The sequence below is a fragment of the Lampetra fluviatilis genome, chromosome 36 (assembly GCF_964198595.1).
Source record: "Lampetra fluviatilis chromosome 36, kcLamFluv1.1, whole genome shotgun sequence".
Taxonomy (NCBI): domain Eukaryota; kingdom Metazoa; phylum Chordata; class Hyperoartia; order Petromyzontiformes; family Petromyzontidae; genus Lampetra; species Lampetra fluviatilis.
In genome coordinates, this window is record NC_136310.1 from 6,659,466 (window position 1) to 6,686,428 (window position 26,963).

Consider the following 26,963-nt stretch of genomic DNA (forward strand, 5'->3'; position numbering starts at 1 on the left):
CAACCCTGTTCTTGTGACCTTTGATGAGGAAGCATTTCTGAGAAAGTCTCACTTGGACATACTTTGAGGAAAGACCTGCCCATCTCACTTGCAAGCCTGGAGTAACTCGAAAATTCATGGAAACGCCACTTTTTTTTATTTGGCAACCAACTTGAGTTGTCTTCTAACTCTGGTATCTGGGAGGAATCAAGTTAATTCAGGACAACGACAAGTTGGCTCGGCTTGTGTTCCATAACGAAAAAAAGTGCTTACGAAGGCAGTGAGATGAAGACCGTGGACACCATCATAAGGACAAGGGATTGCATCAGTCACAGATAAAGAAACAATCCGTACGCTCAACAAGTTATTAGTTTATTTAGCTATTTATGCAACACCTTTGTACATGGTATACCTCCGTTAGGGCTCAACACAGCCCTTTCACAAGAACAAACTTTTCTCTTACAGACTTTCCGGGGAAAAAAAATAACTACTTGGACACTGTGAAAACTCATGGCAAAAATTGGGCCATTCCATTACAAAAAGGTTCCACACGTTCGAACACTGCGCTTGCGCGTACGTACGCGGGTGCACGAGGCCACAATAGCCCCACTAAAGTCCAAGCCGTACACGCGCGCACACCAACGTCTTTTCTGACCGCGCCAACAAAAAAAACATCGCACGAAATCAGACGCACAGTTGCACTCGCGCCGCTTATTCATAACGTCCCAATCTTCCCACTTTTTTGCCAACACCTAAGAGTCTTAACTCAGTGCAATATCACGGGAGGAAAAGGGGGACAATAGCGATGGGAACATGCCAGGATTGTTTGGTCTTCAAAAGTGCAAACGTTTTTGGCACGGTTTTTTTTCTCACGCAGATATTTCTGCTACCGCGCGACCGGATGATTTCAGTGGTTGACCGATATTGCATGCTTTGTCCAAGGATAAACTCGCGCCGGTGGTCAGAGTTGCCAGAACCAGATGGCAAACACAGACCACCCTCCCACCTCCACCCCCCTATTTCAGGTCAACTTCATCCGCATCAGACACTGCCTTTTAAAACAAGTGGGCCAACTCGGGGCATTAAAAAAACAACTTTTCCACGCACATGGCAGGCGCAGCCTAAGTAGGCCAAACAACTCCATTCTGCGTCTTAACACAAACAACATTGTTAGTCCATCAGCCTACTTACTGGCTTCCAGACCAATCAAGATTATTTATCATGGAGCATGTGTCGAAGTGAGCAAATGGGGACCGGTTTTGATATTTACGGGTCTCAAAAGCAGTCAAGACTTGTCGAACAAATGCTGCTGGGTTACAAGATGTCATTGTCAAAAGCACCCCAAAATAAAATGTGGGAACCCTGATCAACTTCAATCACCCAAGAGTCAAACCCGATCGCCGTACTGGGTCACTTTGGTATGGCAGGGAACTCGAGATACTGCGGAGACATTCCATTAAAATAAAAAAGGTCCTTATTTGCACAATGGGGTACCGTGCGTGTGTGCCTTTGCGGCCACAAAACACAAACACGAGCGTGTTTTCACATGCCTAAGGGCATCAAGGAAGAAAACCCACAAGCCCCGTGGACGCTGGTGTGTGTACACATGCACAGCAGAGTGATTCTTGGCCAGCAGAATGGTTTTAAAAGGGGGTCACCAAAGGACACAGACGGATGAGGTCCTCTGTTACAGCCGAAATGGCAACCTATTATTAGTATTAAGGATACTCGTTAAAGAATTTGAACGCGTCGCTGAACACTTATTTCGCTCGCTCTCGGAAAGAGAGAACGATTCGGAGGCACGGGGAGGAACCATGGATGAGTGGGGAATTAAACAGCCAGGCAGTGAACCGGAACCAAATTCCCCCCCCTCCCCCTCTCCCGCAAGCTCTGCGGTTCTCTATATATTAGGGTGTTATCAGCCAATTAACAAGCGTTTATACACGTCTTAAGAGTTGCAGGGACCATGCTGTACAACCGAATCCGAACTTGTATGCAGCTGCCAGGGATGGTAGCATGGCCACACTGCTCCGATGAGCCCTAATAATGGCAAAAACAACGCAAACCGTAAAAAACCCGACACGAAAATTGTAACCATCAGCGGGGGCATGATTCACGTGCGTGGAAACCGCCCCCCTCTGTAGCTTAACAGCGGGAAATGTCGCCGATTTTCATTCCAAATATTGGTGGACAGTGGTCTCTCCACCAACCCGTGAATGGACCCTTGAATGTTTGCCGAATAGAAAATAAAATGAAAAACCCGGAGTTCAAAGCTAACACGTCTGTGCACGTGCGTAAACATGCCAACAACGTCACGTGTGGGTATTGCATGTTCCTCCCATGATGATCTTGTGACTCATGATGCTGGTAAATCCTCGTAAGTGTTACTTGACAATTCTGTATTCGCCTTGCACACATTCCCTCCGCCCGCCCCCTCAACAGATGAGGATCATCAACCGCGGAAGGAAATGCGTTTGCGTGAAATACCATTTGGGTAGATCGGAGACAAGCAGCGTCATTCACCTGGCCCGTGACAGAAGCAGGGACGAACACATCTCACAAAGCTCGCTCGATTTCGACGTGACTTTTGACCGACGGTCCTTTCACGTGTTCATAGAGATCCATTACAAACGCAGTGACGGGATTGTATTATTGTTGTTGCTGCGTTATCTCCAGCTCTGCGGGCCGGGGGTCACCGAACACAACGCTAAGGCGGTAACGTCATCGCACTAGAATGTTGCGGAAGTCGCGTGCGTGTGCGGCTTGACACGTGCGTTTATATAGTGGTCAGGGTTGGTGGATCACGGAAAGATTTATGTTCGAACTCCCTCGACCGATGTGGTGGCCAGGGGATGACAGTTAAGTAAATAAATTGGACAGCCGGTGAATTAATTTAATGATTGCCTGTAAAAAAGAATGGCTCTCAAATTTGACGTGAATTGCAGTTTTACTTTGAATGTCTTGGGAAAAACGATAATTGTTGATCGTTTGTCAGCGGCAACACATTTAGAATGAGCAACTATGACAGAGCAACGCAGTTCTGCCCAGCCAATGAAGATAACATGTCCATCAACAATGCATGAACAAAATAGATTCGTTTACAGAGCAAACAACCTCTGGTAGTCACGTGACCTCTTGTTTGTCATCTGATTAGATGGCGCCATCACAGTGGCCCACGAGGGACAGCAGCGGTCAGATTAGTCCATGTTTGGTAAAAATAAGAAAAAGTTTTTTTTACATAGTTCATGTAAAAAAAACTGTCATTGATGATCGCTCTGAAATACCCACAGCGAATTCTGGCCTGAACAGAGATCTCTACGAAGGCGAGTGCAGAACATTCCGAACATTTCACAGTATTATGTTGTATGCAACTTTCTCGGGTCTCCACAACACCGGTGGTATCTTTCACAAACCGGAACAGCAGCGCGGGGTGACTAAAGGCGCGTGCATACACACACACAGCGCTGCACTGTGAACGTGCGCGAATAATCACGACACAGGAAACCATCGCATCACCATCACCAGTAGCCCAATGCCATCGGACAATACATCGTGGATCCTGCCCGGGGAACAGCGGTGAAATCCGCTCCGTGTTTTGTTTTCTTTTTATCATCACAGGCGTATAAAAAAAATATATAGAATCACGCCCTAATTAACTGTATGCAGTGGGTGCAGAGCAGTGGTGGCTATCGTGCTGCTCTATCGAGTCAAGATTCCCAGCCGCCGATAAAGTCCGTGGCCGAGTCAGATCCGCACCGGTTCCTGGGCATCGGACCCCTTCCGTCCAACCCCGCACTGACCAGCGAGGTGAAGTACGGTCAGGTAACCCCCACCCCCCCCCCCACCACGACCGACACAATGCGGGGAAAGCCTTCATCCAGCAGTGGATTGATAAAAGGGGGCTGCAGTGTACATTCATGCGGGAGATTCACGATTTAAAACACGGCAAAGGGAGGGATCCTTTTGCGGGCTGGCAAATTTAGCGATCAATTGAACCCCATGAAAATCAAATAGCGACTGTGGAGGACTGGGGGAAGAGGACGCTTTGTTGATGGTGGCGTCGTCGAGGTGTAGGTGCAAGTAAGGGTGCACGTGGAATCCGGGGGCTGGGGGCAGGGTGGGGTGATGGCGCAGAGAGGGTGTGGGAAAGCAAGCAGGGGATGGGGGTCCCAGAGTGAGTGGAAGATGATGTGGGGGATTGCACAGGAGTGACAGGACATCTGTGAAAAAGAGCTTTATATCTTCCCTAAGCGGTCTGAGGCAAAGGTCAAAGCCGGTGTTTTCATTGGACCACAGATAAAGAAGATCCTGGAGTGCAATTAATTCCCCAAGAAGCTCACGAGTAAGGAGAAAGCGGCTTGGAACAGCTATGTCGCAGTAGTTCGTGGCTTCCTGGGCAATCACAAGGTCGAAAACTATGTGGAACTGGTTGAGACTGGTGAAGAACCACGGCACAATGGGCTGTAGGATGTCCCTAAAAGTCCATATCCTTGATGCTCATCTTGATCAATTCAAGAAGAACATGGGAGCTCACTCGGAGGAGCAAGGCGAGCGCTTCCACCAGGATATACTGGACTTTGAACGCCGCTACCAAGGACAGTATAACGAGAACATGATGGGAGACTACATTTGGGGGCCGATTCGTGAAAGTGATTTACAGTATAAGCGTAAATCTCGAAAAACGACTCACTTCTAAATCTTTTGTAGTAATTTTTCTATTACTTTAGTATAAATACATAGACATTTTGATTCATATGGTTTTTTTTCTGACTTTATGTGAACGAAAATACACAAATTTGCCTGTTTTCTCATTAAAAATAGGTACATTTCAAAATATCACTGTCCTGGTCACAAAAGCAAAGTTTGTGGGGAATAATAGCCATTTTATATATTTTTTAGGCATAAGCAATTAGGAAATAATACTTACTACCGAGGAACAAAAATGGTGTTATTAGTCTTAGATTAACACTTTATAGTGAAATATCAATGGGTTATTCCATTCAATGACAACAAATAAGTCATAATTCTAGGATAAGGTTGTGAGCTTTCCTTCCGTTAGATTTTAAATTGGACAGAATTCACCAAACAAAGTAGCTGTCACATGGTGTATTTACACTCGGGAGACTTTTACTCATTACCACAACCCAGCTTGGTCACAACAAAAACAAGAAACACTGAGATAATATAACGCAATTCACACTCGGTTGTCAACATGTGTTCTCACCAATATATTTTTAGAAGCCCAAAGTATGTTCCAGTGGGAATTAATGGTGCCGGAACTGGAGACCACTGATTAACTGGAACACACACACATACACGTGGTCAAGCCCTTTGTCAATCCACTGCTGTACGACACGCCGCTCGATGCGGTCACCATCTTGCACCGTGTCGTGATGCGGCGATTCCGGTATTTAAATGTCATAACTACTTGTGACAGAAATGTGGGTAATGGATTTGACCAAGTTTATTCGGTTGTGCACTCATTTCTTTTGCACCGATTTTTGTTTTTCGTTTGTTGCACTTTCCCGGCACTTCCAATTAGTGCGGTTTGATACGTACGGTGCGAAATAATTTCAACATACATGTGTCATTAACTAAAGGAAAGCTCCATTAAGTGCCGTTTCTTTTAGGGACGTACGTGCCACCCCCCTGACGGTTGTCGCCTGGGAAACAGATCGTGGGTTCGATCCTGACCCTGATGCACGTCTACTTGGGAGTCTGCATGTTCTCCCCGTGGTCGCGTGGATTTGTCTCCGGGTCCTCCGCTTCCTCCCTCCACATTTTGAATGAACATCACGCGTTTTAGAGTATTTGGCTGCTATAAATTTCCACATGATGACAAGCCACTTCGTTGAGCTACCATGTGATGGCCAGGTCGCTTCGGAAAAAGAGCTACATAGCTCAGTGGGGCCTTACCTGGTAAAATTTAAATTATAGTTTTAATTTAAAGCTTTCGTGACTGCAGGGATTCATATTCTTGGTTCTTTCGGTAAAGTCATTATTATTTCCCTTCTACGTGACTTTACCGAAAGAACCAAGAATATTATAGTTTTAGTTTGAACGTGCCGATTTAATTACACTTCGCCCCCCCAAATATTATGCCGTCACTGCGGGCAATGTGACGGGAACGGTGAGGCCATGGGGCACGCCCAAAGGACTTGCCTTTTTGTTCCGCACAAGATTGCGCTACATACATTTACGTGCGTTTTCTCAATTGGTTTAGCTTCAATCGGTAAAAAAGAAAATCTCCCAAATGTATTCCAACATCACAAGACGAAGACTCCGGATCTCTCCCAGAGCGGTGCAATCACCGTTTTTTTTTTTGCAGAACGGCCCACCACGGAAGAGGATGCTATAGAACTAATTCCGAGATTCCTTCCGGTGACCTCGTGCGAACAAAGTAGTGGGGAGGGGCCAGCCTAGAAATAATCATCACCGTGGCAGTTAAAACCAAATTGGTTTCTCATCGGTGGTGTGTTCAATTGGGCAATTGTTAACGATCTGTCAACCGCGTCTCTCGTGCAAACACTGCTGCCGCCAGTCTGTTGGCTACAGCAGTGACAATCTGTCGTTCAACGTAGGTTTCCGTTGAACAAAAAATAACACTACCGTGCACGTGCGTGCGCGCGTGTACAAACACCAAGTACAAAAGAAAATCAACAACGGCGAACAGCAGTAACATCCAACTCGCGTGTCTGATAATCAAACATGTTGGGGGAAAGACAAAATCAATGGCAGTTTCTCTTTCTCTCTCCCCCGTTTCGTTGTCACGCCACAAATCAAGAGCTTGCGATTACCGTAGTAACATTTCTCTGTATGTTTTAGATTACAATATATAACCTGTAATAAGTAATATAATTAATCTAGAGCTTACGATATACTGCTACGACATCTACAAAGTACATTTTTTTTTAAAATTCAAAGTTAATTCATAAAGTCAAGTTTATATCATGGTGGGCTTTGAGGTGGATTATGGGGGACCGAGGGACACTGGGGGGTGTGGGGATTGCAAGGGGGGTAGGGGGGCGGTGAGAATGCGGAAAAGGGTAGACAGACAGGATCAATAGTTACAGCCCAGGCATATAGAACGATCGTCATGCTAAACTCTCTTAAGATTTTTTTTTTAAACATCGCCCAACAATGATTTTTTTTTTACATGAAATCGTCAAGTCTCTTCTATTTCCACGAACGTGTAAGCTATAAAATATCTTTCTTTTCAAGTTTAGGATTTTTTGAAAGTTTTTTGTTTGTTTATACCCGTCCTGTATAGCGTTATTTTTCAGTCGATTCGTTATTTCAGCAAAAGAAAAAAGTGGTGTTAATGCAAATATCGAAGGCGGGGATCGATTCCGGCGTCGGTGAAAGGTGTTCGCTAGTGGTGTTCACGATACATCGAATATATCGAATGTATCGGTTCATTAGGATTCCTAAGCTCACGATAACAAATGTCCAATCACGTGTGTAAGAATTTATTTTTTTGTTGTTGCCGATTCGTGTTAAGAATGCTCCAGGTAACGGGTTCACGCCACTAGAGGCGCTGCCATCCACCGCGATGTAAAACAAAAAATGCATTCGTGAATCGAATCAGGATGAGGAGGTTTCGAAGCACGGGGTCGTAAAAATGCCTTACACGACCTCGGCGTTGTTCTATCAGAACCGATTTGTCATTTTCAAATAGTTTAGTAAAATATTAACAGAACAATAGCAGGCTGAGAATGATTAACTTTCACCAAAAACCTTCATGAGCATTACTATCATGATTTTAAAAACACCGCCACAACCATGAAGGTTAGGTTTTTTGTTTGTTCCAGAACAGAAAGCAAAATAAGGGTAGAATTCATCATTGATTTGTTTTGTGTTGGGTCAGATCACACGAGTAAACTACCAATGTGTGTCATGCACCCTCATCCACCCAACGCGGTCTGTAACAACACTACGCTGCGGTGTGCAAGCAACAATAGCTGGGTGGGTAATCGATCGGTTTTCATCAGTAGACGAACACAACACACGACCATATGCTCTCAAGCCTGGGCTTCTCCAACCACTTACCAGTGGAAGGGGGGCGGTCCCTGAAACATATTAATAGTGCAGTTGTTTATTGACAGGACGAATAAATAAAAGAGCACTTCATTCACCAACGCTGGAACGGAGCCCCCCGTAATCGATTCCAGCTTTTGCGCACCGCACAGTCATACGTATTAAACCGCAATCTTGAATACATCGTTTTAAAAAAAATGTTTACACGCGCAATATAAATGTTTTGTTTTGTAATTTAGCATGAGATCGCACTACTTCAAATGACCCTCCAATCGGCGTGCAAAGAGTGGTCTGTAAACGATTGTTTTTGTTGTTGTCAAAATTCATTTCAAGTCAAAGATGGCATTTAAAAACACAGATGGGAAAACTTTTCTTTTTTACACCCACACAGACCTAGACGCGTCCCGGTACGGTGGAGACACCTCCCCCGATTTAGGCATCTCTCTCAGCGCGAGCGAAAGCTCCACAACCCGCCCCCCACGCGCTCATTAAAGTGACAAAGCATTAAAAAAAATACCCAACATTCATTAGCGCCAGTCACCCCCGAGGCTTCAATCACTTTTCGACGATGTAAATGCAATTGTGTTTGTGGCCACGTGGAATTGTGTGTGTGTGTATTATACACACACACACACACAATAACCTTGTCATTGTGCGCGTGTCTCTATATCAACAACAACTATCACAGCCACTGCGATGACATATCCTACAATTAAGTGGCAGATTACTTCTACTATTTCTTATCTATTAGCGCCATCACAAACAAGTTTGAGACCTACGCCACAGATCAACGAACGCACATTTATAATCCAGCCGATGGAGAGAGCAATGTGGCTCCTACACATCTGTTGCAGAACTGCACCGTCTTACGATGACCGTGTTATCCAACCGCACACGGCGCAAGGTTTGTGACGGCGGAGACACGGGAGACAGGAATGAGGCAAGGGTGGATAAAGGGGGCCGAGCCGGGTTTAAAAATGCATCGCTCGTCACAACGGCTGGGTTGTTGGAACTCGTCGCCCGCGATTTGTGGGGACGAGCAAGCTGCAAGTTCCGTCGATCGATCGGAAACAAAAGTCACGTGAATCGGGAAACGATTCGAGCGACAAACGGGATTAATTGTGAGAGCCCTAACACTAGCCTTTGTGCACGCAAACACAGTTGTCTGCTGTATTGCAGGCACGCACAGCGTTCGATAAACAAAACCGCACACGGGAAGGTGACGCTTGCTTTGCTGATGAAGATCAAATTGAAGGCATGGAAAATAAAACAAGATTCGACAATTCAAGAGTCGGTCAAAACGTTTTGAGAAGACGATTTTGAATGTTCGAATGTATTTAAATCCAATTTAATGAAAATAATTATATCTGGCCCTCTCGTCGTACCACTGCTAGATGATGGCCTCCCCAAGCCGTGGTCGGTCGTGGGGGTTGTGCGACCATACTTCACCGCGCTGCTCAGTGCGAGTTGGTGAAGGAAGGGGGGCAGGGAGGTGGGACCTAGGATCGTTTTTAGATATCGCTCTTTACCGATGTTTGCCACGGCTGGGGAAATCCGAACTCGGGGTGCCGGATTCACCGCGCAGTGCCACGATCCACTTCGTCACCGCTCCACCCCAAATCCAACGAATTCACTTGTTTTAGCGCCACGGTAGCGAGATGTTAACTACCTTGCCTGGTATACAGGAGGTCGTGGGTTCGATTCTAACCCAGACACCTTGCTGTATGTTTGGAGTTTGCGGTTGCGTTGATTTTTCTCCGGGTCCTAAGATTTTTCCTTCCACATTTAGAATCAACTTCACGCTTTCATATTTGGCTCCTGCTATGAATGCCCACACGATGATAAGCCACTTCTCGTTCAGCTATCATTTGTGGTCAAGGTCGCTTCTGAAAAAGAGCTAGGTAGCTCAATGGGCCTTACCTGCTAAAATAAAAATACTCTTAGGTTTTTTTTTTCGGTAAAGTCACGTAGGTAAAAAATATAATTAATAAAAGTAATAATAGAAATAAATAAAATAATGATTTAACCTTATCAAAATTAATAAAAGTAATAATAGAAATTATTATTAATCAAATAATTATTTTATTTCATTTCTATTATTATTTTTATTAATTTTAATTTTTACCTACGTGACTTTACCGGAAAAAAAACCTAAGAGTTTGAATCTTTGCAGTCACGAAAGCTTCAAATTTAAAAATAGCTTCAAAAACAGCTTCAATAGCTTAGTTAAATGATCGATTCATTCGAGTTGGGGGTCAAGCTCGGGGTGGCCGGGTGACTCGGGAAGGCTGGGGGGAGGGGGGGTTATACCAATCATCGCTGAAACAGCAGCAGTGCTGAGCCAACGCTGAAGTAACCCAGCCGCATGTTCCAATTCGGAGCAGCTGCTCGTGGGTTTGGCCACGTCCTCACCCGGAGTCGTCGAGTTGGGTGGGTGGCATCAGCACGGTCGCCATGACGACACAACCCCCCCGCTCCTATCCAATCGCATGATAAATAAATAAGCCAAGTTTTCCACCTTCATTTGGTCTAAGCAGTCTCCGACGGCATTAATTGGTTGACGAGAGCCTGGGTGGAAAAATTGCCCCCTTGAAATATGGCACGAATATCAAATACGGTCTGGTCTGGTGCCCCCCCCGGGCGGCCACGGAGGTCCCTCCCGGGGACACCGAGCCGTCTGTGGTGGAGTCATCACCGTAGTCGTCCCATGGGTTCATCCCATGGGGTCGCCCCCGGGTGCAGATGTTCTCCACCGTCAGTGATGGGGGGGGGGGGGGGTTCAAGAGCGGAGACCACCTTGTGACTATGCAATCCGAATCACAATGTAAAATTTGAACTGGCATCTGCTGTTAATTCTCTTCTCGCGCTACGATGGCTTGAAAACTCACTCGAGATTAAAGACTCCAAATTGCCTTTAGAACTGCTTTTTGAGTTGAAGCTTGTTGTCCCCCTTCCCCAGCACCTACGATTACCACGGTTAGCTACGTACGGTGCGAACGAAGTTCAACATACATGGGGGCAATACGTCGAGGAGCCGAATACCAATATCGAGGTCTGCTGTTGGCCACGACGAGAGGGCTTCAGCAGATTTTGCTGTTCCTCCTTTTCCATTGAAGGAGCACAGGGACTGCAGTGTTTTGCAGTATGGGTCCACAGTTTGTGTTGCATGGCCACAATCGCACTACTGTGGCTTCTGTCTTATTAGGCTGATAATATAATTGCTCTTCAAAAACGCTTTGTTCTTAAAACATTTCAACCGCCTCTTTTGCACGTCCACAATGTTGCTGTTACTGACACCGTCGTCACAATGAAGTTTAAATCACGAGCAGAGTTTAGGAGGGGATTACGGCGATGTTACACCAACACACAGGGGGGGTTGTATTCGATATTTCTCACTCGCAAGACGCATCTGTTATAATCTTTTTAAAAGGAGATTTTGATTTCCTTGGACGTAAAGTGGAAACAAACATCACCCACGAACTACTCGCAAGTGAAATGCGGTCAACGCACATGATCTGTGCACATTCATCACCAAGGTGACCTGACATTCGCCAAAGCGGAGTTTCTCAAAATCACCATCAACGTGCCCACAACCACCGCCACCAACCCCCAACTCCTGCAGTAACAGCTTTCGGCCATCACCAACCATCAGGAGCGTTCAGCGTGCAATGGCTTACTTTGCATATGAATTGAAATAAATTTGGTAATTGCGAAGAGGCAGAGGCGTGGTGGGGTGTGCGTATTGTTGAGAGGACTGGAGTTGAGAAACGCTGCGCTGAGACAACCTAAAAGTGAGCCGCACGGAGCGGCACGGAGGATGGGATGTGCCAGCTCACCGAGCGTGAAACGTTCCACCTGTCATCCCGCGACCAACATCGCCGGCCACGCGCACGCGTTACGCTCTGCAGCCGCAGAGTGCCTTCATTAGCGGCACGGTTGCCATTCGGATATCCGACAAAGAAGTGAAACGCCATCAGAGAACCGCCCCCAGAAGCGGATGTCACAGAGCTACCCACGCGTTCTGGCCACCGAGAGTAATGTTCGTTACGTGCCGGTCAAACTGGCGTTTTTAATTCTCCGAGGCGAGCTGTGGCACAATTAAGCGCAGAATCACATTTAACGCGATGTGCAAGTTGCGTGTCATTATTGGTGACCGGGCTGAGACCACCAACTCGCCGCACTTGAGAACCCAGTTTTAGTCGCAGGCAACCCCACCTGGATTCAAATTCATAAGTTCAGGGGTGCCAGCTCAGTGGCCTTGACCTATGAGCCACCAGGGGCCACCTTGCATTGGTGGACTTTTAAGCAACGGGGGCCACGATTATGACGACGACGTGTTTGAAATGCCAAACTACTGGAAAAGTAACACGGTGTAGTACTTTATGATGCGGTTACAGCCCTACAAGGTTTGAAAGTTTTGTTCTCAATCTCATCTTGAGGGTTCATTCCCTTCACAATAATGGGCCCTCTCCAGCTAGGGCACTCTACACTCTGCCTACTAGCAGACAATAATTTTCTTAAAAAAATGATTCGGCCGTCGCATTTCTCTCAAGCAAAACCTGAGCGCCGGTGATCATTTCTCGCAGAGACTCGGTGGTGGAGGCTTTCCTGGCAGACTTGTGGGCGATCCATCAGCAGATTACCCCCGTTAAAACAATAATTACGGAGAAAACAACCGCATTTTTTCAAAGCATGTACACATTCCTCGCACCAATCTGTCAATGCTCTCCCGCTATTACGATACGGAGTTGTCGCTTTCACGATATGCGGTCAACGTGTTGAGAAGCAGGCGAGACGGTCAATTACAAACCAGTAGGGTATCTACAAATGAATCGCCCTGTATTTAAAACTGAACGCGACTACTGTGACCGACGAGACGGGTTTAGGCGACGTTAATTATCACCAACAGTGGCACCACCACCATCGGGGTGGGTGGGCGGAGAAAAGTGGGGGTGGGGTATGGTTGAGGCTACAGCGGTCGTTACGTGTAAAGCCTACAATATTCACCATGGGATTTTGGTAAAATGTTTCGCCGTGCCGGCTTCGGGCTGTTAAGAGGACACGCGAGCGTGGGTGCGTGCGTGCGTGCTCACTCTTGCTACCTGCATTGCACACATTGGCAAGGTCAGACATTCTGCGTGTTGTCAGTGAAAACTTACATTTATGTTCAACATTTTTTTTTATAAACTGGCCTCTTGTCTTTTTACCTCCATTTTTTTTTGCAAAACAGCCACTGCCCTATCTTCACCACACCCTAGAAAAATGCAAACGGGTAAATTACCAAAATAAAATCAGTTTACAATCAGGGGTTCAATAAACTTCTCAAATGCCCTTTTCTGTCCAATGCAAAACGCATCTCCAGAACTTCCCTTCAATCAGGATGTGGGGGAGGGGGGGGTGGGGGTACCATTCATTACCAAGAGCCAACAAGAGGTTTTGGCAACTCGTGGGCCAGGCACACACCAAAAGTGTATTCGCCATCCAGACATTTCTGAGTCTGAAACGGACTAAAGAACGTACGTTTCTCCATAAGAGCGCCTGCTGGAATTCCCTTGCGAGGTTCGTTCAAGTAACCAGGAGCCAGCCAGTTTGGTCGTGGCATTCTCTCCGGGTGTACGATTTTGGCAATGCCGCAACAACCAAAAAAAACCTGCCCTCGCGTGTTGGCATTGTGGACACCCGAGAGCGGCGGCGGCTACGATTTTGGCACGGTAACTTAGAGTCGAATTAAACGGCGGAGGTGCGGGAGAAAACAAAGCTGATCAACGCTGCAGGTAATCAAATAGAGTAGTTATTTATCACCGTGGCACCAGCACCACCCACCAAGCCGCCACTGCAAACGCTGTTGGCCGACCTGCGATGAATGCCGTAAGTCCTCCGTACAGAAAATATTTTCAGCGCGTAACGTACGGCAGTCTCGAAAGGAAATAAAGGAAGCGCCTGATTGCAATGTGTTTTCCTATGGCCATTTATAATCGTTCCGGGACTTCATTCAAACTCACGATTTCTGTGACCTCCGTGCCAATCGTAGCCATACCCACCGGTGATGACAGAGGTGTCGAGATCGTTAATTAAAAGCGGTACATGCTACGAAATCCAAGCCACCTAACGACCAATGGGCCACGTGTTTCCAAACAGCTCCTAGTTAGTGCCGATTGGCTGTGAAACACCCGAGGCTCCCGCATTAGCGGTGTGTACCTGCCCGCCGTGGATTTTCGTCCACATCTCCGATGGGTGTTCGGGTTTTTAGCGCCGAGTGTTGTCTGGCGCGACGTTCGAAGTTTTGCTCCACGTGCAAGGGAGCTTCTTCTGCTATGAAGGGCCATTGCCCTACAAGTTATTACATTTATCTTTTTCCGTTGAGGGCAGCGTTACTGACGAACGAACGTGTTCTGTTTTTGTTCTTCTATGCTTGTGTGCTCACTTGGCAATGCAGTATGACGAAAACAAAATTTGCTGCTTAATTCAAGGACCGTATCTCACGGCACGCGGAACGAAACGTCGGACGTCGTGCCCAACGACACGAGGTACAAACCGAAGATACAATCGGAGAGCTGTACGGGGTGGGGGCGGGGAAGACGCTTAACGTCCAAAGGGATGAAATGTTAGGCATGGTGGCAGAAAAAACTACTTTCAATTCTAACTTGAAATGTATCGCATAGCTTGTTATCTCAACACTGGAACATTGAGTATTTCAGTTCAAATACTAATAACACCTCTGGACATGTATGCTGCTTTCGGTCTTTTTTTAGTGCTTAACAATTGTAATAACAATAAGAGCAATATCATAATAGTAGTATAACAGTCTGAATAAAATAAACACAAGGGATATCCTACAATAGAAAATATATATTACCAAAAGCCGTCCTATTAAACTGTACTGTACTTAGCGTCGCATCGAGGAAGGTTTCAGCTTTAAGTTTACAAAACATTGGTACGTAGATATTGTTTTCAATTTTCCAGAAGGTCCTCCAGCAGTCCTGGAAATCAGCCCACCACACCGGACGGAAGTGGTGGCCACATCTCAGCGTAAACCACAGGGCAGTGTGCTCGCATCATTACATTTTAATGGTCAAGGTATCAAAACTCCACTCAATGGGAGGGCGGTCACTCCTCTGCGACTGACCTCTCCGTCAGCAACTATCTCCGCTTGAGCGTCCGCATTTCAGATTCCCTTCCCCTGTTGCTTACGTCCAAGCTTAACATTTTACCCTTCTGCACTGACCATTGACCAATGGATCTAGTCCCTCCAACGGGTGTCTACTAAGTCTCACACTTGCCACGTCACCACCTGCTGTTCCTCACTGCTCCGCATCTGACCCATCAACCTGCTGCCTGCCCAGCAGGACGACGGGTCCAGAACAGACACTCCCTTCGTCGCATATCCCCAACCCCCCACCGCGCCCAAGTCCAATAAACACAAAACATTTGTAACCAATGAGAATAGTTATAAAAATAAATTTTAAAAGCTGGAACCTTTCTCGATGGCTACGGAAAGTCGAGTTTCTAACACTGTCTGAAGACGGACGATGACGCATTTGCTCCGAACTAGGCAGGTGCTTTTTATACACGCAAGCACTTGTTTGAAGCAAAAAGAAAACGAACAAACTAAAACTAAAATAAACTTTAAAAAAAACCGACGATATTTTTACGACTTAAATGCGAGATTCGAAATTAGGCCAAGGCCTCTAGGACAACAAAAAATTTGAATAAAACAATGCGAACTCCTTGAAAGCGTTCATGTCCACACACATGTTTTTAAGTAGCGCATTCATAAAATGATATACCTTTAGTCAACTTGAAGATGTGCAATGTTTTTTTTTGCTGCCTCGTGCTGGAATATGAAGCAGACCATTACATAGCAATATAAAATAATATAATAATCAAGCATCGTGTCAATTATACAACCCAAATTACCCGAACACCACACATTGTGCAAACACATTTAAGCGGATAAATGTATATTTTCTTGTTCTTTTTTTGTTTTCTATATATATGTAAAAACACTTTTATGTTTTCCTGTCCTCCCATAAATCTGTTTGCAAATAGCGTTGTCAACGATCCGCGTGGACGAGTGGGTGGATGGAAGTTTTTTTTCGCATTAAAACACCCATTATTTTTGTGTATATATATAGTGACTGCTAAAATAGTAACGCGCTATTAATAAAGTAACGTTTCCGTGTACTGCCGCAGTGTCGACTCATCCGTGTGACACATGGAGGAACGTCTCGCGTGTAAATTAACGACAGAAACAACACGGGAGCCGGAGGGAGAGGTTGGTTTTGTTCACGGTGGAATCTGTAGACCACGGCGGACAAGGGAGGGGGAGGCACTTCAGAAAAAAAATATCCCAACTTTTTTTTCGTGATATTTTTTTGCGACGGCTTCCATATTTTTATTTTCCCCGTGCTTTTTTTTCTTCTGTGATTCAGTCGAAAATAGCAAAACCACGCCCCCCCCCCCCGCACAAAAAAAGCAGAAGTTTCCTACCATCAGTCTGTGCTGTGCCATGCGATGAGAGTCAATCTCGCTTCTGCGGGCACACGCGCTTATCGGCTCATGTCAGAATAAAAACTGTTCCTTTACAAAGAAAAAATGTTTTCTCTCCTCCTTGAACCGGCACCCATCTTTAGAAACACACGCGCACGCAAAAAACACAAATGATGCGTGTTTAGTTAACGACGAACCACAATCTTAAAATTAGCTGGAACAGGAAAAAGCCACCAATTTCTTTATATGCCAGCATTATTTATATATGTTTCTATATTTTGATCAGATATGTGTAAAAGTCCGCACAACAAATAATCTTGATGTGTTTCTACTACAACTCTGAGAATGACAGATTTCCATCGTTTTTATCTTTTGAGTTTTGGAAAACTTCATATATGACCCTTAAAAATGGTAAGCCTGCCCTGGTTTGTCTTTAGGTTCAATGCGAGGGCAATCATTGATAGTAATGACCGCAGACAACTTTGTATTACCATGACAAAGGATCACAGAGTTCTGTTTAGCCAATGAAAATGTCGTTTTTGTTTTAAACAGTATATTTCACAAAGGTATAAGTGGTCTGTAGAATACACAACGTTTGGCAGTTACGTGACCTCTGTCTGCGACCCGATTGGAAGTTTTCATTCCTGTTGCCAAATCATATTTGACAATATTTGGGTAATAGGATCCTCCAATAGCACCCTTCACATCACCCTTTTGTCGTTCCACTAATGGATGAGGGCCTCCCCCATGCGGTGTGGGTTATCTAACCATATTTCCTGGGTGGTTTCAGTGTGGTATGGTGAAGACGGGAGAGCATAAACATGACAGCATAGAAGTACAATACAACAATGGATGTTGCAGGACTGCCCTATGCTGCCCACGTGTACATTTACCACGTAACATTGTGTGGCCTTAAAAAGAAAACAATATGTAAATAGGTGACTTTCCTAATAATAATAATGCAATTTGTAACGCGCGCAAATTTGCGGACGGAATGGCCGCAACTCAGAGGTGCGAAGCCAAGCTCAGAGTCACTCGAAAGTCAGGTTGTAGAGGTGAGTTTTTTAAGTGTCTCTTGAAGGAGACGATGGAGGTGGATGCTGCTAATGTGCAGAGGGGATTGCGTTCCAGACTGTGGGGGCAGCTACAGAGAAGCAGCCCATAGCCGTGACCGTCCTGGATCTTCATGTTACCAAAACGATTGAGACAACCGAAACACTTTGAATAACATTTTGGTGATCATCACAAATGGCAACGCAAAGTTGTTGGTACACGTTCTGAATGTGGAAAGGTTGCGCTGTAGACACAACGTGCGTATGCCATGATCTTCAACCCCCCAAAAAAACCTTGGGTTTGCCATCAGTTTCGGTTTGATGCGTGTTTCCACTGCACCAGAAGAATATGTAAACTGCAGAATTCTTTTGGACGATGGTGAGTCGCTGATTAGTAGCTGGCATCGCATGCACAGATGGTATTTAACAAACTGTGTAGCATTAGCATACATATGATCATTGATTATAACTGCCAAACAAGATACAATTATTGCTGGCGGAACAAGTAGGCAGCATAGTTCCACGTAAATATCAGTCCCTTGTACCACCTGGCCACTTCTGATGAGATGAGAGCGTCAAATGAATAGGTCACCGAAACTATAAGCTTCACCAGAAAGAGAATTCTCAGGTAGCGGAAGTGATCCAACCAATGCCCACGAGTCTGTCATCTTGTTTGCGATGTCGACTCTGAGCGACGGCTCATCACCCGGCACCCACCTGCACCGAGACGCTCCGCCATCACAGCTTGCCGGAGGCCTTGCTAAGCGGCAGATTCGAGACGTTTTCATAGAGGCCAAGTCGCGCAGAGTCTTGGCTCCTGCGGCCGTTGCAAATGCAATGGGCGGGGAGGGGGGAAATCAGATTACAACACGGCGCGGCAAGACATGTATGAAATGAAGCGTCTTGGAAGGAAAAGCGTTGGGAGAGCGCGTACATTTGTGAAGCTCCACAAAAATCTCGCCGAACTGCCGGGTCCGTCAGGAGATGGCAGTTTGTAGACCTCGCTGCATAGCCATTTTTGAGTTGTCCTCTCCCACTTATGGGGTTTTCTCTGGCTACATTGGCTTTAACATGTAAGAAGAACACTACATTTAAACACGTAGGCTTTCACAATTAATGTTTTGGTTGTAACTACCAGCGAAACGTCGTAACGAACTGATAAACATCGTGCGTTGCTCTCCAACAACACTACCAGTGCTTCATCATTAGACCTCCTTTGCCAGTACCAAAATATAATAATAGGGTTTTTCCCCTTTTTTTGGCAAGAAAACTGAAACCTTTTTACAAGGATTCATGTCTGCATTAACCACAATATTTGCACTCAAAATGCAAACAAAAAACACACTGATAATATATGCATTGTCCTTGAAACTGATTGGTCCACACCAAGGGACGGCTTTCTTTTGAGCCTCGTCTCAATTGGTGCTCGACCAGATGACGCCAAAAGGCGTACAGCTCAAAGACAATGCACTATCAAAGTAATGAGGGCTCGGGGTAAGCATCTACATCATTAGACCTCCTTTGCATATATTATCAGAGTGTGTTTTTTGTTTGCATTTTGACTGCAAGTATTGTGGTTAATGCAGACATGAATCCTCGTAAACAGGTTTCAGTTTTGTTGCCAGAAAATGGGGAAAAACCTCTATTATTATTATTACTACCAGTGCTGCTGAAGCAGTAACAAAATGGCACGCTTGTTCACATGACGACTTCATGAATTAGTCGTGTCTGGTGGAGGAGGCTATACGACACGCATTTTACTTCCGTGATTTTACCCAAAGAAAAAAAATCTATTACGAATCAAGAAAAAACACCATTTAAAAAAAGGATTTGTCCAAACACCCCAATGCAGGACCCTCGTGATGAGAATGCGGAGCATTCCCTATGTAGAGGTGTAGTGGGTGACATCACGTCACGAGCGCCCTCGGAGAGAGTGGCGTCGCGGGACGTGACGTCAGGCGGGCCGTGGGGGATGGTGACGTCATGCCCCCAGGGGGGTATTTAAAAGGGGATTCGGGATGTAACCGGGGTTCGTCAGGGGTAGGAGTGGGGACTCGGGTAGTTGGTCCTCACACGAGGCTAGGGGAGGCTACTCCGCCCGACCGGCCGAGGTTGGGGGTGGTCCCGGGCCGGGGTAGGGTGGAGAGCCGGGTTAACCGGGGTGTAGGGATACCAGTACCCTGTCCCCTGGGGAGTTATTGGCTAGGGGGTGTTGGTTCGGCGTAAGCCCTTAACAAACCTGGCGTGAGCCCCTAACAGCAACCTGCCTCGGAGTCGTGAATTGCGCCACAACACCTGCATTGTCGTATTGCACCACGTCCCGCGAAAACAAATCCTCCACATCAGTGATTCGGACAGTGTACCCACTAATAGCCACGATGTAAATACACGTGGCACTCCATCAGCGTGTGGCGTCGTTACTCCGTAGGGTTTTCGCGGATGTGGCTGCATTGCTCTGTCGTGAGTTTTTGGGTTGTTGTAATTATCATGATTCTGCTTGTTAAACCTGGCATGGTCTCACCGAGTCTCCAGATTATTTTTCGCAGTAGGAACCGATTTCGCCGTGTGTAACCTCAAATGAGTAATTTTGCAGGTAATTGTTTAGCATAATGAATGTTAGGAGAATACCAGATGGAGTGTATGGAATATATTTTTTTTATCGCTATGGCAGGTTAATGGAAAACCCAGAGAATACCCATGCAGAACAGGGGGAGGGAGATATAAACATTCCACGCAGTAAAGCGTCCAAGTCAGGAATCAAATCCAGGTCCTTTTGGTTGTGATGGACGAGTCTTACCCACTGGAGCACCACCCTGCCACGTGTTAATTTGATGGCCCCCAGACAAGAGGACAGTTTGGGAACCAAACTATCCTTGCACAGAACCCCCCAAATGAACTTACTTGATACAGAAATCGTGCTGTGACGGTTCCATCTGAAGACGGAAGCTTGTGTTGCCTCCGAAACGTCGTGATCTTTATTTTATTTTACTTTTATTAATTTTAATTTTTTACCTACGTGACTTTGCCGAAAAAACCTAAGAATATGAATCAATGCAGTCACGAAAGCTTCAAATCTAGAACCCCCAAATGAAGTTTGCAGTAAATCTTGGAATTTGCAGACACCTGCTTCTCATCCCAATAAGAATATGTGGAGCCCAGCGGGGACGAGGGGGGGGGGGGGGGTTGGTGATTTGGGCCTTGATTAATCCAGCAGTGAATAGATCATGGCGACAACGACGACGGACTTACGAGAGGGACACTCGGCCCGGTGTGAGGGGCGTCATGTTCCCCTCGCCGCCCCCGAAGTCGGCGGCAGAGTACTGGATATTGGTGTACTCCACTCCCTTCTTCTTGATCTTCTGCTGAGAAAGGTCGACACGGTTACCAGGCAGCATAGAATCAATCATCGCGCGCGTAATGACGGTTTGGAGCTGCCTTCCTCGAGCCGTCTGTGCTGACGGCTCCCTGGCCCCCCCCCACTGCCCCGGCTCAAGATCTTCCTTTTCCCCCCCCTCCGCCTTTGACTGCCGCTTTCTCTCTATAACAAACACGTTCCTTCGGAGTGGGCAGGTAGGAACTTGGTTGGACAGCGCGGCGTTCGGGGGGGGGGGGCAGTTGGATGAGTGGGCATGTTGACCCTTCCCCCCCACCCTCCCCGACATCGTCAACCAATCGCGGCGTAGCTTGGTGTTCGGTGGGGGAGGTGCATGGGTGGGCGGAATTCCGAATTCCGGATATGCACGACAGACAGACAGACACATAATCCCTTGTGGGCAGTGTGGAACCTGTTGTTCCTACCTGTATAAGTGTAGTGTATCGTGTCGTGTATAGTGTAGGTTAAACGTTGAGTTTTATAAGGGCACCACGGGGTGACCAGCCCCTCCCCACCCAGCCCCACCCCTCCCACCCCCCACCCAGCCCCACTGTTGTTCCTACCTTTATAAACACGCCAACCATTTATTCTGTACAGCCTCCTGAGATGCAGTCGCACGTTGCGACGTCGTATAAAAAATTCACTTTTTTTTATTGTCTTGGATAAAAGTGATCCACTCGTCGAGCCGCGCGCGCGAAAGTCAATTGTTTTAGAGCTCGTTCAAATTACACCCGCGTTTTTATTCAAATTGTACATGCGGGCGGACGAACGAAGTGGGTACGCCTACAAGAGAGACGGAACAAAACGAGAAAAGATCCCACTGAAGCCTGCGCAAGAAAGAAATAAAAAGCCTGGTGAGAAAAACCCCGGAGAGATTCTCAATTAAAATCCGGATCAACCCCCTGCGCCCCCCCCCCCCCCCCCCCCCGGCCCTCCGAGTTGTGGCAAGTTACAGAAATGACAGCGCAGATTATTTCGCTGCACGAGTTACTTGCCTGCTCCTCGGCTAGCCTCTTCTGCACCGTCTCGATGTACTGCTGCACCGCCATGTAGACAAACTTGTACTGCGCCTCCGTCTGCACCATGCCCGACCGCTGCGCCCGCACCATTTGGATGGTTTTGGGAATGTCGATGTCGCAGTCGAGCCCTGGGCAGGGAAGGGAAATCGAGCAATGAGACGTCGTTGAGAGGCCATATGCACGTGTGGCAAAATCGCATCAGTGTTGTTGTACTGCTTAGCACGGCTGGCTACGTACGGTGCGAAAGAAGTTCAACCTCATCTTCTTGGTTCTTTCGGTAAAGTCACATAGAAGGGAAATAATAAAATAATAAAAATAAAACATAATAAAATAATTCTCACGACGTTTCGGCCACAACGCAAGCAGCCGTCCTCAGGTGAAGAACAGGTCTGTCGGAAAGACAGCAAGCAGCCGTCCTCAGGTGAAGAACAGGTCTGTGCGTTGTGGTCGAAACGTTGTGAGAATTATTTTATTATGTTTTATTTTTATTATTTTATTATTTCCCTTCTATGTGACTTTACGAAAGAACCAAGAAGATGAATCCCTGCAGTAACGAAAGCTTTAAATCGAAAAGTTCAACCTCCATATATTACATACCATGCATACCTTTGCCAGTCTCCACTGCAACTCACACAGCCTTCTAAACGGGACTGCAATTAACACATCAACGTCTAGCACAGCGAAATGCGTTTCACTGTTATAGAGATCTATTAAAGGGACAGAAATTAACTTAACCCCAGAAGTTGACGCCACAAAACCAATCCTAAAGTGTCGTGAACAGACCTCTTTATTCACACAAGGCACACAACTTGATCAGACTTCAAACATTGTTCGTCACATGCCACTCAGAAATGTGTTTTTTTTAGTGTGATAGCTAAAATAAGCCAAAGTTGTGCAAACAAAAATATTTACTTTGCAGTAATTACTGATTTGGCTGAGGCAATCAACACACTACATACTTGAAAACCAGATTTTTTAAGTTTATTATAAAAACGGTATTGATCAGGTAAAGCCCACCGAACATATTAGCTCTTTTTCACAGGTGAGCTGGCCACATGTCGTAGTGGATCATATCGCCATCACACGTGGGGATTTACAGTGGCGGCCAAACAATCTCAACACATCACGTTTATAAATGCGGAGGCCGAATTAGAGGAACCCGGAGAACAATCCACTTGACCACCACGGGGAGAGAGAAAGAACACACAGACTCAAAATATACATCATAAAAGTTGTTTTGGGTTAGATCGCGTAAGTATAAATGTGTCGTAAAGACAGACGCTGTCACAGCCAGTAAGGTTTGTCACGTATACAGCCCACCGGTGTGTTAGAGAGTAAATCCACAACATTTACAATACAATATTTCGCTGGCAATTACATCCAGCATCATCGTGCAATTTGCCAGAATAGTGAAGCCATCCACCTGCTTCCGGTCTCAAATAGAGCAGGACGATGTCATAACTGAACCCCATCAGAGATCGGAGGCGGGGTGGGGGTTATTGTAATTATATGATAGATTAGTAATCATTTAATTAGCATGTTTTTCCTCTGCAAGGAATTATAGTTGTAAGATGTATTACTTAAATATACAACGGGCATCCGCGGGGTCTGGGACCGAACCCAGGATCTTAGCAGTGCCGGCCTAGCGCGACTGACCCCTTATAAGCCACCCGAGCCAAGCTCAGGTAAACTAACGAGATATTTTTGTTCAGTGGTGCTGGTTTAAGTGTAATAGATCACACGGCTCTCTCGTGAGAAGGCACGATGTCGAGTGGGGTGCCGGCAGAGCAGGCCACGACGTCGCGGCGTGCGCACCTTTCTGGCGGATGATGTCGATGAGGATGTCGATGACGATGAAAGTGCCCGTTCTGCCAATCCCGGCGCTACAAAAAAAGTGCAGAAGTTAAACGGCGAGCACCGTGAATTTGAACATTTACTCGAAGATGTGTTTTGCGCGTGCGTCACACGCGGAAACAAATCAAAACGGGCTTTGCCCATTTCTGGCGATGAAACAGGAAGTGTCAAGATGTTCAAACACCAAATACAGAATTGTGGCAAAACATGTAAACAAATATGTTCCCCGGGTTACGGAAGGGTTAGGGGTTCTAAAGAACGATCCATAACCAGAATTTTCTGTACGTCGGAAACTGAACAATTTCCCCCCAAAATCGATGATAAAATCCCTTAGCGGGAAATAGTTGTACCTCCCCTACCCTATTCTCTCAGTGCTGTATCGCGCTGACGTACATTTTTCTATCACTACCCGTATCGTATCGCTGTACATACGCTCTGCACTTCCTATGATTCTTTCATTTCATTGAATATCCACCCTAACAATACCCATTATGAAACTAATGGAACATACTGTATCGAGTTGTTTGATTTAATATTCATTTTAACAGAAAGCAGTCACTTCCAAATGTTTACCGTGCATTCGGCTAGGCCTAGACTTTACATACACACGCACACAAAGGTGGACTAGGCTCGTTTACACACATAGACACGCACACACACAGATACACACAGTACATACAGTAAACAAGTCATGAAACAAACTTAAAATGAAGAAAACTAGCAATAGAAACATGGGTAAAATAGATAGTTCTAAGCATAGAAAAGAAACAATTAAGTAATGCTACAAAAGGAAAATAATTACGTAACGCAAAAAAAAAATCCATTTCCCTTAATCCTAGTGAAGCTCGGGCTCAGTGAAGGCGGCGCTCTGTGGTATTCATCCGCGATGCACGATTTACGCTTGCGTAACTAACGCGAACATTTCCGCATGTAGATATTTTTAATATATGATTTATGGGACAATTTCCCTAAAGTCGGATTTCCGTAAGTCGGGTCATTCCGTAACCCGGGGACTGCCTGTATATGCATTGTCTTATGGGCGCAAAATACTGAGACTCGGTCAGCCCTTTGTCAATTCACTGCTGTCAATGTGACCATTGCTTCATGATGCTGGTCAGTGTGTCGGTTAGAGGTAGGCCCAGGGTGAGTTCAGATATCACACTCGTCACCGACGTCAGCCATGGCTGAGATTCAATCTCAAGCTACTCGATTCACAGTGCAGTGTGCTAACCACTGCTCCATTTCTACATCCATGAAAAACTTAACATTATTTTTTACTTATGATTCAACTTCTTTTGAAAATGTTAACCTTCATAATGACGATTATTGGAATTTACATAATAAACATACAGTGACTCTCCAAACCGGCCGAACCGTCACCAGGCCTGCTACAGAAGTCACACGCGCGCGTGTGCGCAGGCACCTGCAGTGGACGACTATGGGCCCCTCCTCGGAGATGCCCTCCTGGCGGCGGTTGACCTCGTCGAGGAAGCTGAGGACCCCTCCTGGCTCGTTGGGGACCCCGTGGTCGGGCCACGCCTTGAAGTGGTACTGCCACACGACGCGCGTGTCATCCAGCTGCGGAGTGGAGTGGCCCAGACACACGCGCGGCGGAAAGAGACTGTGAGGACCAAGTCTCAGCAAACGAGCGGAATGGACGGACACGTGTCAACGCAAGATACAAAAGCCCCGCAACACCTCAGACAAATTATCGCGATCACTCAAGTACGGCTGCTGCTGCAACTTATCACTTGTATGCATGTATTTTGAACTTCGTTCGCACCATACGTAGCCAACCGTGCTAATCGGAGGTGCGGGGAAGGACAAACTAAACACAAAAAGCAGTTATAAAGAAATGAGTTTTCAATCTAGATCATTTATTGCGAGGCGTATGAGACACGAATAGAATTGGCTGCGTGAAATACGCTATTTTCGATTCTGCGTGTGTTGTATCACAGAGAGGTACAACGCAGCAAATAGGGCATTGAAAGTAATTGATAAAGTCATTGAAAGAACCAAAGAGTAATTCCTGCGGTCGTGAAAGCTTCAAATCTAGTTTATACCACCTCTATGGGGAGGGTTTGCCGTGCTTGTTTGTTTCACACTTAACTTCTAATTTAGCAATCTTTGGAAGGATGTAATCAACCAGGCGATGCATTAACTGTGTGCTAACCGACTCTCTGTGTTGCATTGCATTACAATTTTACTCAATTTGATTTGGACCGTGCCTGTTCCGTTTATGGGTCCATTCTCTCCTCCGGCCACTATGGGCAGGAATTCCACACAACTCCCCCTCTGCCCCCCCACTCCCTCTATTTAAGGCCTCGAAACAGAGATGTTGTCTTTCTGTGTGCCTATGTGTGTGTCTCTCTCTGTTTGTCTCTGTGTGAGTCTCTCTCTGCTTGTGTGTCTGTCTGTGTGTCTCCGTGTCTATGTTTTGTCTCTCTCTCAAATTTAGCAATCTTTGGAAGAACGTAATCAACCAGGTGGGGTGTACCTGATGATGGTTGCTTGTGTTGCAATCGAAACATCGTATTTGATTATTATTTAATTTCTTTCTATGTGACTTTACCGAAAGAACCAAAGAGTAATTGATACGCTATGGACAATCTCACGGAATTAGCAATTACAATCGTAACATCAGTACGGGTGAAACCCAAAGATTGGAACCTTCAGAAAGTACAATCGCGAAGAAGCCGTAAGAAGGGAAACAATAACATAAAAAAATTAATGAAACCTGAAAATGAATTCCAGAACGTAAAACCTTGGCGTGGCAAAAACACAGTCGAGTGCAGAATGCTGAAATCAGCGAGGCAACGTGCCGGTGACCCGTCCGCTCGCCCACCCACCCCCAACGCCACCCCGGCCCCCTCCCACTCACGTGCTCGACGTGTGTGAGCTCCAGCTGGCGCAGCACGTGGTCGTGCAGCGAGAGCTCGCGCACGTTGTACACGCGCAGGTAGCCGTAGTCCTTGGTGCAGCTCTCCTCCGGCCAGTAGCGCACGCACTTGTTCTGCAACCACGCGAGTGTTCGTGTCAGAGACATGGTGAGGGGAGACTGGCCGGGAGGGGGGGGAGACTGGTGGGGAGGGGGAGGGAGACTGGTGGGGAGGGGGGGGGGGAGACTGGTGGGGAGGGGGGGGGGGGAGACTGGTGGGG

General features: G+C 46.3%; 1 protein-coding gene across 5 annotated transcripts in view; it reads right to left on the bottom strand.

The window, feature by feature from the left end:
• Nucleotides 1-330: 330 nt before the first annotated feature.
• The window catches only part of LOC144945069 (tyrosine-protein phosphatase non-receptor type 11-like), an 83,906-nt gene continuing 57,273 nt past the window's right edge, over nucleotides 331-26,963 (bottom strand). For 3 of the 5 annotated variants that reach the window (XM_078873290.1, XM_078873288.1, XM_078873286.1), the window contains exons 10-16: nucleotides 26,686-26,817; nucleotides 25,228-25,382; nucleotides 23,766-23,833; nucleotides 21,927-22,078; nucleotides 20,808-20,920; nucleotides 18,276-18,375; nucleotides 331-16,643 (exon numbers count right to left, since the gene is read on the bottom strand). In XM_078873290.1, coding sequence (XP_078729416.1) covers nucleotides 18,297-18,375; nucleotides 20,808-20,920; nucleotides 21,927-22,078; nucleotides 23,766-23,833; nucleotides 25,228-25,382; nucleotides 26,686-26,817 — 699 coding nt within the window. In that variant the 3' untranslated portion in view covers nucleotides 331-16,643; nucleotides 18,276-18,296. The remainder of the gene's footprint in view (nucleotides 16,644-18,275; nucleotides 18,376-20,807; nucleotides 20,921-21,926; nucleotides 22,079-23,765; nucleotides 23,834-25,227; nucleotides 25,383-26,685; nucleotides 26,818-26,963) is intronic. The other 2 variants (XM_078873287.1, XM_078873289.1) reach the window with 1 other exon arrangement.